The sequence below is a fragment of the Capsicum annuum genome, chromosome 1 (assembly GCF_002878395.1).
Source record: "Capsicum annuum cultivar UCD-10X-F1 chromosome 1, UCD10Xv1.1, whole genome shotgun sequence".
Lineage (NCBI taxonomy): Eukaryota > Viridiplantae > Streptophyta > Magnoliopsida > Solanales > Solanaceae > Capsicum > Capsicum annuum.
In genome coordinates, this window is record NC_061111.1 from 65,622,744 (window position 1) to 65,634,637 (window position 11,894).

At 34.8% G+C, this 11,894-nt stretch overlaps 1 protein-coding gene and 1 long non-coding RNA gene across 2 annotated transcripts in view; one reads left to right on the forward strand and one right to left on the reverse strand.

Annotated features, from left to right (window-relative positions):
• The window catches only part of LOC107875610 (phytochromobilin:ferredoxin oxidoreductase, chloroplastic), a 27,393-nt gene extending 18,008 nt beyond the window's left edge, over positions 1-9,385 (reverse strand). Inside the window, exons 1-2 of the mRNA XM_016722392.2 lie at positions 9,119-9,385; positions 6,688-6,807 (exon numbers count right to left, since the gene is read on the reverse strand). Coding sequence (XP_016577878.1) covers positions 6,688-6,807; positions 9,119-9,385 — 387 coding nt within the window. The remainder of the gene's footprint in view (positions 1-6,687; positions 6,808-9,118) is intronic.
• On the forward strand, positions 8,468-9,568 carry LOC124888710. The gene is made up of 2 exons (XR_007047478.1): positions 8,468-9,143; positions 9,311-9,568. It is a non-coding gene; the product is annotated as an uncharacterized LOC124888710 (long non-coding RNA).
• The last annotated feature ends 2,326 nt before the right edge of the window (positions 9,569-11,894 follow it).

Here is an 11,894-nt window from a genome sequence, read left to right on the forward strand (position 1 = left end):
TATATGTCCAAAAGCTACATGTGGAGATAATTGTCAATCATATTTTCAACAATCCTGCTATCACATATTTGAAAATAAAGCTCACTTTTAACCCTGCAAAAGGACTCCAATATTTTTAACCCGAAAAGGGCTAATATATTTTTTAACCCCAAAAGCTCCATTTTTAAACATGCCAAACAGCAGTGATATATGAAGAATATATATGAAGAACGAAGATCATGCACAAGAAGAAGGAGGATCAAGAATATTTTGAAGAAAATAAAGCAAAAAAGGAGAGATTTGTTAGGGTTTTTCCCTGATTTTCTTACTATATTTAAGTTTTACTTTTTCTTAGAAGGAAGATAAAAGTTACCATAATTACTTTTACTTTTCCTGAAAGAAAAAAATATAATTCTTTTCCATATTGAGCTAACCTCTTTCTTGGAGGAAAAGTTTTGGACATCTATAAATAGAAGCCCCTTCTTATACCATAACACAATAGCATCCACAATTTTGATATTAGGCTTTATAATATGTAAGCCGATTGGCCAAAACATATAATAATTTAATGCTTTTAGTATTATTTTTCGTTGTCATCTTATTTATCGTCTCATAGTTTGCAACTAATAGCTTCCGCGTGACGCCCTCTCGATTTCGAATCCAACAGGATTGGCATCAAAATTTGGAAATTTCGCCTTGAGGTCATCATAGTCCTCCCAAGAAACATCTTCTGCAGCCAAGTTAGACCACTGCACAAGCACCTTAACAGCAGCTGAGTTACCTTTTCTGACCAATTGTCTGCAGAATAGTAGTAGGTTGCACCAACATTTGACCCTCTTCATTAGTGATAGGCAGATTTGTTTGGACAACAACATGGGTACTCAACTTCTTTTTGAGCAAAGAAACATGGAACACTGGATGTATTTTGGAAGTAGGTGATAGCTGTAATTTGTAAGCAACTTGCCCCACTCAGTTGATCACATGATAAGGGCCAAAATACTTAGAACACAATTTTAAATTCTTCCTGACAGCAATGGAAGATTGTCTATATGGTTGTAGTTTCAGGTAAACCATATCTCCCACTTGAAACACTCTTTCAAATCTTCTCTTATCAGCAAACAACTTCATTCTCTCTTGAGCTTTGTGAAGATTATCCTTTAAAAGCTGTAACATTTGTTGTCTCCTCATCATTGCATTATCAGCAGCAGGAACCATAGTTTCTAATAAGGGTCCCATGGATAGTTGTGAGGGTGAGAAACCATATAGAGCTTCAAAAGGGGTGCATTGCAAACTAGAATGGTAGTTTGTATTGTACCACCATTCTGCAAAATGTAACCAACTCTTCCAAAATTAAATTTCGGTTCGGCTTTTCGATTTTTTCAGTTTAAACCAAAATATGTCCAGCCCTACTTTAAATAGCCAACATACAATAAAAAATCTGCATAATTTAAATTTAAAATCCTAAAGATTCTCAACAACTAAAACAACCTAATTCAAAATTCAAAATTCAAAATTTAAATTCATTCTAATCTAAACAATTTATTAAACTAAAATTACTGCAGTAACTAAATGTTAAACTCAACAATTATTTTATTAATAACTCAAAACATATATTTATGGCTAAATTTCTAACTAAATTCAATTCAAATTCAAATAAAAAAGGGATAACTAATTCTTAAGTCTAACCCACATAGAACTCTAATAATTTAAAACTACTAATAGTTATCTACTTCTACTTTATTTCTGAGACGTCTCTTGTTGTTGAATTGATTTGCTGATGTTTGAGATGGCTAATCTCCTCAGCATTTATGTGGTGTTTTCTTTGGTATGTGGCTCTGCTGCCCCAATGGCCATGAGCATCTATGTTGTGCACTTTATTTCGCTATGCCTCTCTTTTAAACCCTTGTTTTTAATGATACCAAAAGAGGGAATATATATATATATATATATATATTATTTTGGACGTATTGTGGTGTTCTGTTATGGACAAGGCTGAAATGCTGAGTAATGTGTCACATGATAAATGCCGAATAAAGTGTCACGTGATACATGGTCTAATGGTGTGGTGTGACGACTTATGTATGGTTGAATGGCTATGAGACACAAGAGCAGGGTTGCCAACTTACAAAGAGTTTGTCATCATAAAAAAAAAGGGAAAATTGAAGAATCCTTGAAGGGATTTAGCACTCAATATTTTGTTTACTTGTATGTTTTGATGATAGATAAAGTGTGTGTCGGGTTCTTTTATGTTGTGCACTCTATTTCTGCTATGCCTCTCTTTTAACCCCTTGTTTTTAATGATACCGGGGGTGTGGGAGGGGGGGGGGTTATATATATATTATTGTGGAAGTATTGTGTTGTGGACGGAGCTGAAATATTGAGTAATGTGTCATATGATACATGTTGAGTAATATGTCACATGATACATGGTCTGATGGTGTGGTGTGACTTGACTTATATATGGTTGTATGGCTACGAGACACAGGAACAGGGTTGCTAACTTGCAAAGAGTTTGTCATAATCAAAAAGGGGGAAAATTGGATTTAGCTCTCAACATTTTGTTTACTAACTAATATTCTTTGATTAAATCTGTAATCGATCCCACGGGAGCAAAATGCTTTCCTTAAAGATAGACAAATAACAGATGCAGCACTGGTGGCCAATGAATTGCTTGACGAGAGGTTAAAGAGTGGTATTCCTGATATACTTTGCAAGCTTGATGTTGAGAAAGCTTTTGATAAAGTTAGTTAGGCCTACCTACTGTCTATGTTAAAGGAAATGGGGTTTGGGGATCGATGGATCAGATGGATCAAATTCAGCCTTGCCACTGTGAAATATTCTATTCTTGTTAACAGATCCCCAGTTGGCTTTTTCTCACCACAAAAAGGGATTAGACAAGCGATCCCTTGTCCCCTTTTCTTTTTATTCTAGCCATGGAAGGCCCAAGCAAGGTGCTTGAAAAAGCAAGGCAGTTAAAGTGGATAAAAGGGTTTTGAGTAGGCATCAGTGATGACAACTCAGTTTCAGTCTCACATCTACTCTATGCTGATGATACCCTTGTTTTTTGTGGGGTCTAGAAACTACAAATGCAATATCTTAACCTCACATTGCTTCTCTTTGAAGCAATCTCAAGTCTGCATATCAACATGTCAAAAAGTATTATCTTCCCGATTAATGAGGTGGCAAACATGGATGAATTGGCTGGAATTATGGGTTGTGGTATGGACTCCTTCCCTACAACCTATTTAGGTTTACCTCTGGGAGCAAAATACAAGGCTGCTGAAGTATGGAATGGAGTGATAGAAAGGGTGGAGAAGAAATTAGCTTTCTGGCCATGGGTGGTAGGTTGGTTTTACTTAACAGTGTTCTTGATAGTATACCTACCTACATCATGTCCCTCTTTCCTATACCATCTAAGGTCCTGAAGCATCTTAATAAAGTAAGGAGAACGTTCCTATGCCGAACGTTCCTATGGAAAGGCATCAGTGAAGGTCATAAATTTCATTTGGTGGACTGATCACACGTTATCAAACCAAAAAACTTGGGTGGTTTGTGAATCAAAGACTTATCGAAAGACAATAGTAGCTTGCTTATGAAATGGTGGTGGATATATGGTCAAGAAACTGCTAGTCTTTGGAAAGGGTGGTGACTGCCAAGTACGGGAAACAAAATCACTGGAGCACCAGCACAGGCACAGCTCCCCATGGTGTTGGACCTTGGAAACACATAAGCAAGCTCAGAGATGATTTCTTCCTTGACGTCTCGTTAAGCAAGCTCGGAGATAAATGACGTCTCGTTTTCAGTTGGAAATCGAAATTTAGTGAGTTTCTGGAATGACAAATGGCTTATCGACCAACCCTTGAAGATCTCTCACCCAAACCTCTTATCAACTAGCTGTGAACCCCGACCCCATAGTAGCACAAAATAGAGTCGGAACCACATGGAACCTCCTCATTAGAAGAAAGTTGCAAGATTGGGAACTAGAGGAGATCTTTGACCTTTACAGAATTTTAGAAGACTGCACAACAAATTCCCGGGCCAGTGACAAGCTAAGATGGGGTAGTTCAAGTAAGGGGTCTTACTCAGTCAAGGCAGGTTATAGTAAATTGTGTGCTCAAAATGAAGTGACTGAACACTGGCCTTGGAAGCTGATTTGGAGAACTAAACTACCCAATAAAATCATGTGCTTTACATGGACAGCCATCAGGGAGGCAATCCTAACTCAAGACAACCTTTGCAGAAGAAAGTTTCAACTAACAAACAGGTGTTTTATGTGCCAACATAGCTCAGAAACAGAACCATTCACTATTGCATAGCTCAGTTGCATCTGATTTGTGGAACATGTTCTTATCAATTTCTGGGGTTAGTTGGGTAGTGCCGCGGGATGAGAAGGAAACCATGGAAAGCTGGAACCACTGGGTAGTTGACAGAACCATCAAGCAGATATGGCAAATGATACCAGCATGCATTTTTTGGAGTATCTGGTTGGAAAGAAATCGATGATGTTTTGATGGGATTTCAACTCCTAACTCTTCTCTGAAGTTTAAGTGTTTGATGTTTCTTTTCAGCTCGAGCAATTTAGCCCCTACAAAAGATGTTATCCTCTTGTAAATTTCATTAGTTCCTTGTCTTTGGCTTAACAGCCATACTTTTTGCACATTTAGGGAAATAGATCAATGTTATATCTGTATCTAGGAGCTTTCCCTAATTTTCTTAGTACTGTTTTCAGCATCTTCTTGATGCCAGTCAATATAACAATTACTTCGTCAAAAAAAAAAAAATGATAGACAAAGTGTGCGCCAGGTTCTTATCATGTTCAGGAGGGTGCATGTGTGTCAATGATACAAAGTCAAAAGTCAAGGGAAATTCTGTTTATGGAAATAGAACTACATCAGGATTCTACTCGTTGAATCTGTGCCAAACAAGGAAGAGGGAAACCTTATATACTTGGGACAATACCCACAAAAATCAATGCTATATAAGGCGGAGACCTAATTTGTGAGAGATCACCTATTGCATATATAGAGAAGGCATTATTCTCAAGCAATAGGAGAACATCAAGGTGGCAACTATTGAAGCTTCAAGAATAACTCTGAGTTGATTGTTCTTGAAATTGATCTTAAAGAGGGCATTGTGCGAGTCTGTAATAGTTAGTTATTGAGTTATAGCTATTCTATTGTAGTAGGTGTTTGCTTAATTGGCGAGATTTGTAACAAGAAGCGAGTTTGACTTCTTAGAGAGTTTTTGTGAGACAGCGGAGTAAACTGTGAGGTCGAGGGCTAGAGTTAGTTCCTTTGATTATTGAGTCGTAACATAAAACTTGCTCCGTTGAAGTTGGTAGATTTGGGTTGAGAAATCCTATACATCGTAGGTCGTGGTAGTTACTCCCTTGACCAAGGAGGCTTCCCACATAAAATCTTGTGTTCTTTACTTTATTGTGCTTGCTTATCAGCACCGGAACCTGGTTCGCGTGTTAGCGGTTGGCACCAGTTCTTTTCAATATGAAAATTTGTTTTTCCTTCCTACACAACATTGATTCCACACCAGCAAAAACCCTTTAAATAAGGAGGGCATCGCCAACAAAATCTCCCAACTATAAAAAAGAGATCCCAGCCGCCTATGACAAAAAGATATTTAGGTGACTTTTGTGTTAATTCTCTCCAGTGACTTGGGTAATCTCTTAGAATAAAATTGGAAACAAGGAATTTGCCCGCCACCACTCCTTATTCGTGGACTCACCTTCTTATTGTTTTACACCAATAACAGATTACAAGGTAACTTTCCCTGTCAGTTGAAGTAATTTTTGGTCTACTCTCTATCAGTTCCACCCAGTTGGTGCTGTTTTAACGATATTGCGTACTTTATCATTCACGAGAATAAATAAATAAATAAATAACATAATAATTTTCTTAAATAAGTGAATATAATAAAAGATTCTTTGGATTCAGTTCATCATAATTCAATCAACATGCGTCTAATGACTTGTCTGGCACATATAATATTATAACAGATAAATGAAGCTCTTCCTTAGCAAGTATTTTTGGTTCACATGTGATTTGATGGCCCAACTATTCTCTTTTTTACCAGATTGCACTAAAATGATGTTTAACAGTTTTACACACCTATATCTTTTCTCTCAAAGTACTCCTTGATACTGCATTTCACCACTTCCTTTACTATGCTTCTGTTATTCTTCTAAATGTGTCCTCATTTCTCAATGGTCGACACAAGATATATCAATCAATCAACTACCATTATCCCAATGGTTGAAGATGGTTCTCTGCTCCCACTAAGAAGTCAGTACTAAGTTCGCACAGGTATATGGCAGCATCTTACTCAGGTTTCTTAATTTGTTTCTCCATTTCACAAAAAAATTTCCAAAAGGAGTGTAGGATTTAATTTTCGTCTTTGATAACTTTTGATAGTCAGACTGGACTACGTAAACGTTTTGAAAAATCAAGAAATACTCAATTAATGTCCCCCTCCCTTCATATCTTTTTATCGAAGAAAAGAACAGCCTTGAAATGTCAGACTAGAGACTGAAGAATACTAACACTCTGAAGGATAGAGATATCCCCAAACTAGAATTTGAATTGACTAGAAATTATATTTGTATATTAAATTAAGAAATAGCCATAATTTGTACTCTAAAATTTTTCCTTATGAAACCAAAGACTAGATATAACATGAACTTGAATGTAATTGGACCTGCATGCCGTCGCTCCCTTCTATACCTAGACTGCGAAGGAGTCGAACTTTAGGGGCTTCAAAAGAAAGCATTTGTAGCTCCGTTTTGTCATCCATGGCCAACAAAGAACTGTATTTCTCCTGTAGAAAAGGGAAAAGGGCAACCATAATTAGCCAGTAACAGTTCTGTAGAAAATCTTTTTTTTGTGGGGGCAAGGATAGTTCTGCTGATAACTTTAACAACAGCAAATCTGCCACTTGAATCCTTGTAAAGTTTTATGAAAAGGTGAATTTCAAATGCAACTTAAACTCCTAGAGACATCATGAAAGTTACCATCTTTACAGCCTTAAACCGAAAAACGAAACAAGCATAAAGCTTGGCATGAAAAATCATGCATTCAAAACAAGGAGAACTTGAAAACAATAACAATTCCATGTAGCTAGTTTAGAGTTGAAATGCACATTTATCTTCAGATACTGCCAAGAATTTTCCAAAGAGAAGAACAGGACGAGTAAAATGAGCAATCACAAAAGATCAACACTCAATTAGATTAAGAGAACGAGGATGATATATTAACTTCTAGTTATCCAAAGAGAAAAACAACAGAATCCTGTTGCATTACCACCAGTATACGACTTAAATTTAGCCCTATACAAGAACCACAATTAACTAGTATTTGCTACTGAACATACCAACTATCAACTGTTTTTTCTCTCAGGCTCATTTACGCGTTATGCACTTGTTTTACCATCATTAACTTATTTCCAACCTACTGAATCACCTAAAAGGAGTGAATATAGCTCAATTCCCTTCCCTAAAAGATGAAGATTACATGTTTTACCTGCCAACGCCTGTCACTATTTGAGCTCACTTGATATCCCCCCTCCCAGACCCTCTTAATTCTTTTCCAAGTTCAACTCCTTTAGATATATATGCTCCGAGACATCAGATCATCAGCTACAACACAGCCTACAATTGAAGGGTGTAGTACATATTCTGACCAGTTGACACTCCAGTTCAAGAAATGACTACCTTGTCCTTTAACAGAGTAGTGTTAATGCTATTTCCAGTTCAAGGAAAGGGAGGAGTATCTATTCTTTTACTTCCATTTGGACAGGTATTTAGTCATCATCCTCTACGATTGTTATCTTGTGTGCTTTACTATGTGTTTGCGTGATATCTTGTGCCTTGAGCCGGGGGTCTTTCGGAAACAGCCTTTCTACTTCATCAGAGGTAGAGGTATGGACTGCGTACATCTTACCCCCCCCAGACCCCACTAAGTGGGAATACACTGGGTTTGTTGTTGTTGTTGTTTATCCTCTACGATTGTTCAGTAACAAATGGAAGTATAAACCAGCTGGGGTAGTATTTCATAAATCCAATACATCGTTGGGTAAAATCCTCTGGAGTCCTCACTATTACCAGCCCACTTCCCCTTCTAAACCACAAACCTGAAATTCTATGCATGGTACATTCAATTCACCATGTTCCAAATTACTCAACGAGCTTCACCACATATGGAACAACAATCCGAGTGAGAGTAATTACTACCTATATTCCTTTTGTGTGGAACACGTAAATAACTTGATTCATAGATAAAAAAATCTCAAAACCTTGATCCGCACCCTCGCTCAGAATATTTCATACATGTAATAAGGGTGGTTTTTCGTCTCAGCCTAAAAAGCTTATCAGATTTTGTTCCTGATTCAAGAATTTGCAGAACCAATTTCTTACATGTAATAAGGGTGGCTCATTTCTTCGTCCCAACCTAAAAAACCTAAGCTTTTTAAGTCAGATTTTGTTTCTTCTTCAAGAATTTGCAAAACCAATTTCATACATGTAATAAGGATGGCTCATTTTTTTGTCCCAACCTAAAAAAAGCTATTCTTTTTAAATCAGATTTTGTTCCTTCTGTAACAGTTCAGCCCAATAGTGATATTGTCCACTCTAGACCAAGACCAATACGCTTTAAAACGCATCATTAGGGTGTAACGTCTGCTTACTTATATACCCAACATTTCTCCTATGTTTTGACATGAGGACTCTTATCCTAAGCTACGGTGGCACGCCTTCTTCAAGAATTTGCAAAACAAACAAACAAACAACAAACCCAGTGTATTCCCACCTAGTGGGGTCTGAGGGGTAAGATGTACGCAGTCCATACCTCTACCTCTAAAGAAGTAGAAAGCCTTCTTCAAGAATTTGCAAAACCAATTTCATATATGTACTAAAGGTGACTCTTTTTTTTTTTTTTGTCTCAGCCTAAAAATGCTAATCTTTTTAACACAGATTTTGTTCCTTCTGCGACAATTTGCAGAACCAGACAAAGTTTCACACTTAACAAAGCAAAAAGAACAATAAAACAGAAACACATACAGCAATTAAATCACATGCTTAGTACAAAGATAATGAAAGATTGTGGAAAACAAAGAAAACCCAAAATACAGATACCTGCAATGGAGAAGGGACCAAAGAGGTATGTGGATTAGTTTCTTCTAAAGCAAAATGCATCAACTTCTTATAAGAAAAACCAGAGTTTTCATTTGCTGTTTGACCCATACTCATACACCTACTTCCAACTTTGTTAGAACTTCTACATTTTCTACTCAAACTAATAAGTTTACTGTTACTTTTCACTCCAAGAGAAGGAGGAGAAAACCAGGTATGTGAGGACCAAGAAGAAGAAAAGGAAGATGGGATTGGGGTAAAACACTCCATTGAAGCAAAAAAAGTTACAATCTTGAAGTGTTTGAAGAAAAAAGGTACAATCTTGAAGTGTTACAATTTACAAAGCCTCATTTTTTGTTTTTTTTACTGAAGCTGCTTACTTCCAATGCTTCTCCATTCTTGAAACTTACTGTTATTTTTTTTGAATAAGGGTGCGTTTGGTATGAAGGAGAATAAAAATGTTTTTTGGGAATAAATCGAGTTGTTACTTGTTTTCTAATGCTCGTTAAGGAAAGATATCAAGAACCACAAGGGTTGGTGTGTGGTTCAGTACTTCACCTAAGTAAGAAGTTGGGGGTTCGATTCCCACCTCTGGTAAATAGAAAAAATTTTGTGGTCAGTTTTCTATCGTTTTTAGTAAGAGGTTAGGGGTTCGATCGCCATCTCTGATGAATAGAAAAAACTTTGTGGTCAGTTTTCTATCGTTTAGTGCGACAGTAGGAATGACGATTAGTCTCACAGTTGCCAGTTGTGGGAATACCTTAGAAACAAAAAAAAAATAAAGATATTAAGTATTAACTCAAAAGTATTTATAGCTATTTGGTCATGAAATTTTTTTTAAAAAAAATTGTAGTTGAAATTAGAGTTAAAGTTAGAATTGGAGTTATGTTAGGCCAAATCTTTTTGAAAAAGACTTTTTTAAATATATTTTATACCTCCAATTTCTAAAAACTAACAAATCGCCAAACTTAACCAATTTACTTACAACATACAATCAAATGTGCTAGCAGACAATAATATTATCTTTATTATTGGTTTTGCATAAAAAGTCACAAAAATGAACAAATGAATAGATTTTGAGAAAGAAGAAAAAAATTGATGGTTACCTTCAATTTTGAGATCTATGGAAGTAGAAAGAAGTGGGTAATGTGGTAATTAGATATTTAACTCCGATTGTTTGATGAAATTAATACTATTGTTTTTGTAAAAATAAAAAAAATGGGTCATTTGTAACAATAACTAGCTGTTTGATCATAAAAATTATTTTCTTTTTTTTTAAATTATTTCATTTTAGTGAAAACAAGATACATTTGGCCTTGAAAATTTCAAATATAATTTTGAAATTGTATTTGAAAAACTTTTTCCACTTATACTCCTCACACAAAATTTTAAAAACAACTTTAATTTATATTTATGGCTAAACACAACTTCAACTCCAAATTCTAATTCTGAAAAAATTATAATTTTCATGACCAATAGAGGCTTAAAATAAAGTTAAAATTGAAGTTAGAAAAACATAAAAATAATTTAAAATTGAATTTAAAATTCTCATGATCAAATACTCTAATTTTCATCAAAAGTAAAATAATTTTCAAAACAAATAAAAAATATAAAAATAATTTAAAATTAAATTTAAAATTCTCATAATCAAATACTCTAATTTTCATCAAAAATAAAATAATTTTCAAAACAAATAAAAAATTCTTATGACCGAACTAAATTTTTAAATACAATTTAGCATAAAGTTATAATGATGGACTGAAGGGATAGAGTGTGGGGGCTTCACAGGTGGCGGAGATAAAATAATCAAGGGATAAAGATCGAAAGCGTTAGGTTGGTAGAAAGATACAACACGCATAGAATATTAGAGAACTTGTTTTTTTTTTTACTTTCATTAAGAAAGTCAAGTTTTTAATCAACAAATTTAATTTTAAAAAAAATACTTTTTAAAAATTTTATCCAATCAAATATTAAAAAGAAAAACAGAGACATTTTCAAAAGAATATTTACCTTATACCAAACACATCCTAAATTGTAGTACTAGTTTTAGTGGACATTTAGCCATGAAAATTAAAAAATTTAAAATTGAAGTAAATTTGAATTGAATTTGGAGTTGAAATTATATTTGTCCTGAATATAATTGAAATTAATTTTAAATTTTTGTGAGAAAAAGAAGATCGACTTTGTTGGATGGGCGGAGTGTTGGCTTATTAAAAAGGTCCACACTTAAAAGATGATATTGGTGGAGATGAAAATAATAAGAAGGAGCGCAAATGTCTCAGTGAGGAGGTGTGAGAGGTTGGTTAGGGATAATTTCAATGGAGGTAGAGGTAGATCAAAGAAATATTGGAGGGAGATAATTAAACATGACATGAAGCAGCTCTAACTTATCGAGGACATGACCCTCAATAGAAAGTTGTGGAGAAGGCGGTTTAGGATAGAACGTTAGTATGAGTTTAGGATATTGCATCTTTTGTTTTATTACTTGAAGTATTTGTTTATGATATTATTGAATATGTTAATTTTTTTTTATATCTTGTTCTTTTATTATTTCTTGTTTAGATTATTTTATTTTGAATTGGAGGTCTATCAAAAACAACTTTTTTATCTCACATATGAGTTAGTGATATGAATTACACTGCGTACACACCTTTCCAGACCTTACTTGGGGAAACATACTGGGTATGTTGTTGTTGTGTTGTGAGAGAAGAAAGATAAAAAAAATTTAAAATAATTTTTTCTTATTTTTCACCTTTTTAAATATAACTTTAAATTGTAT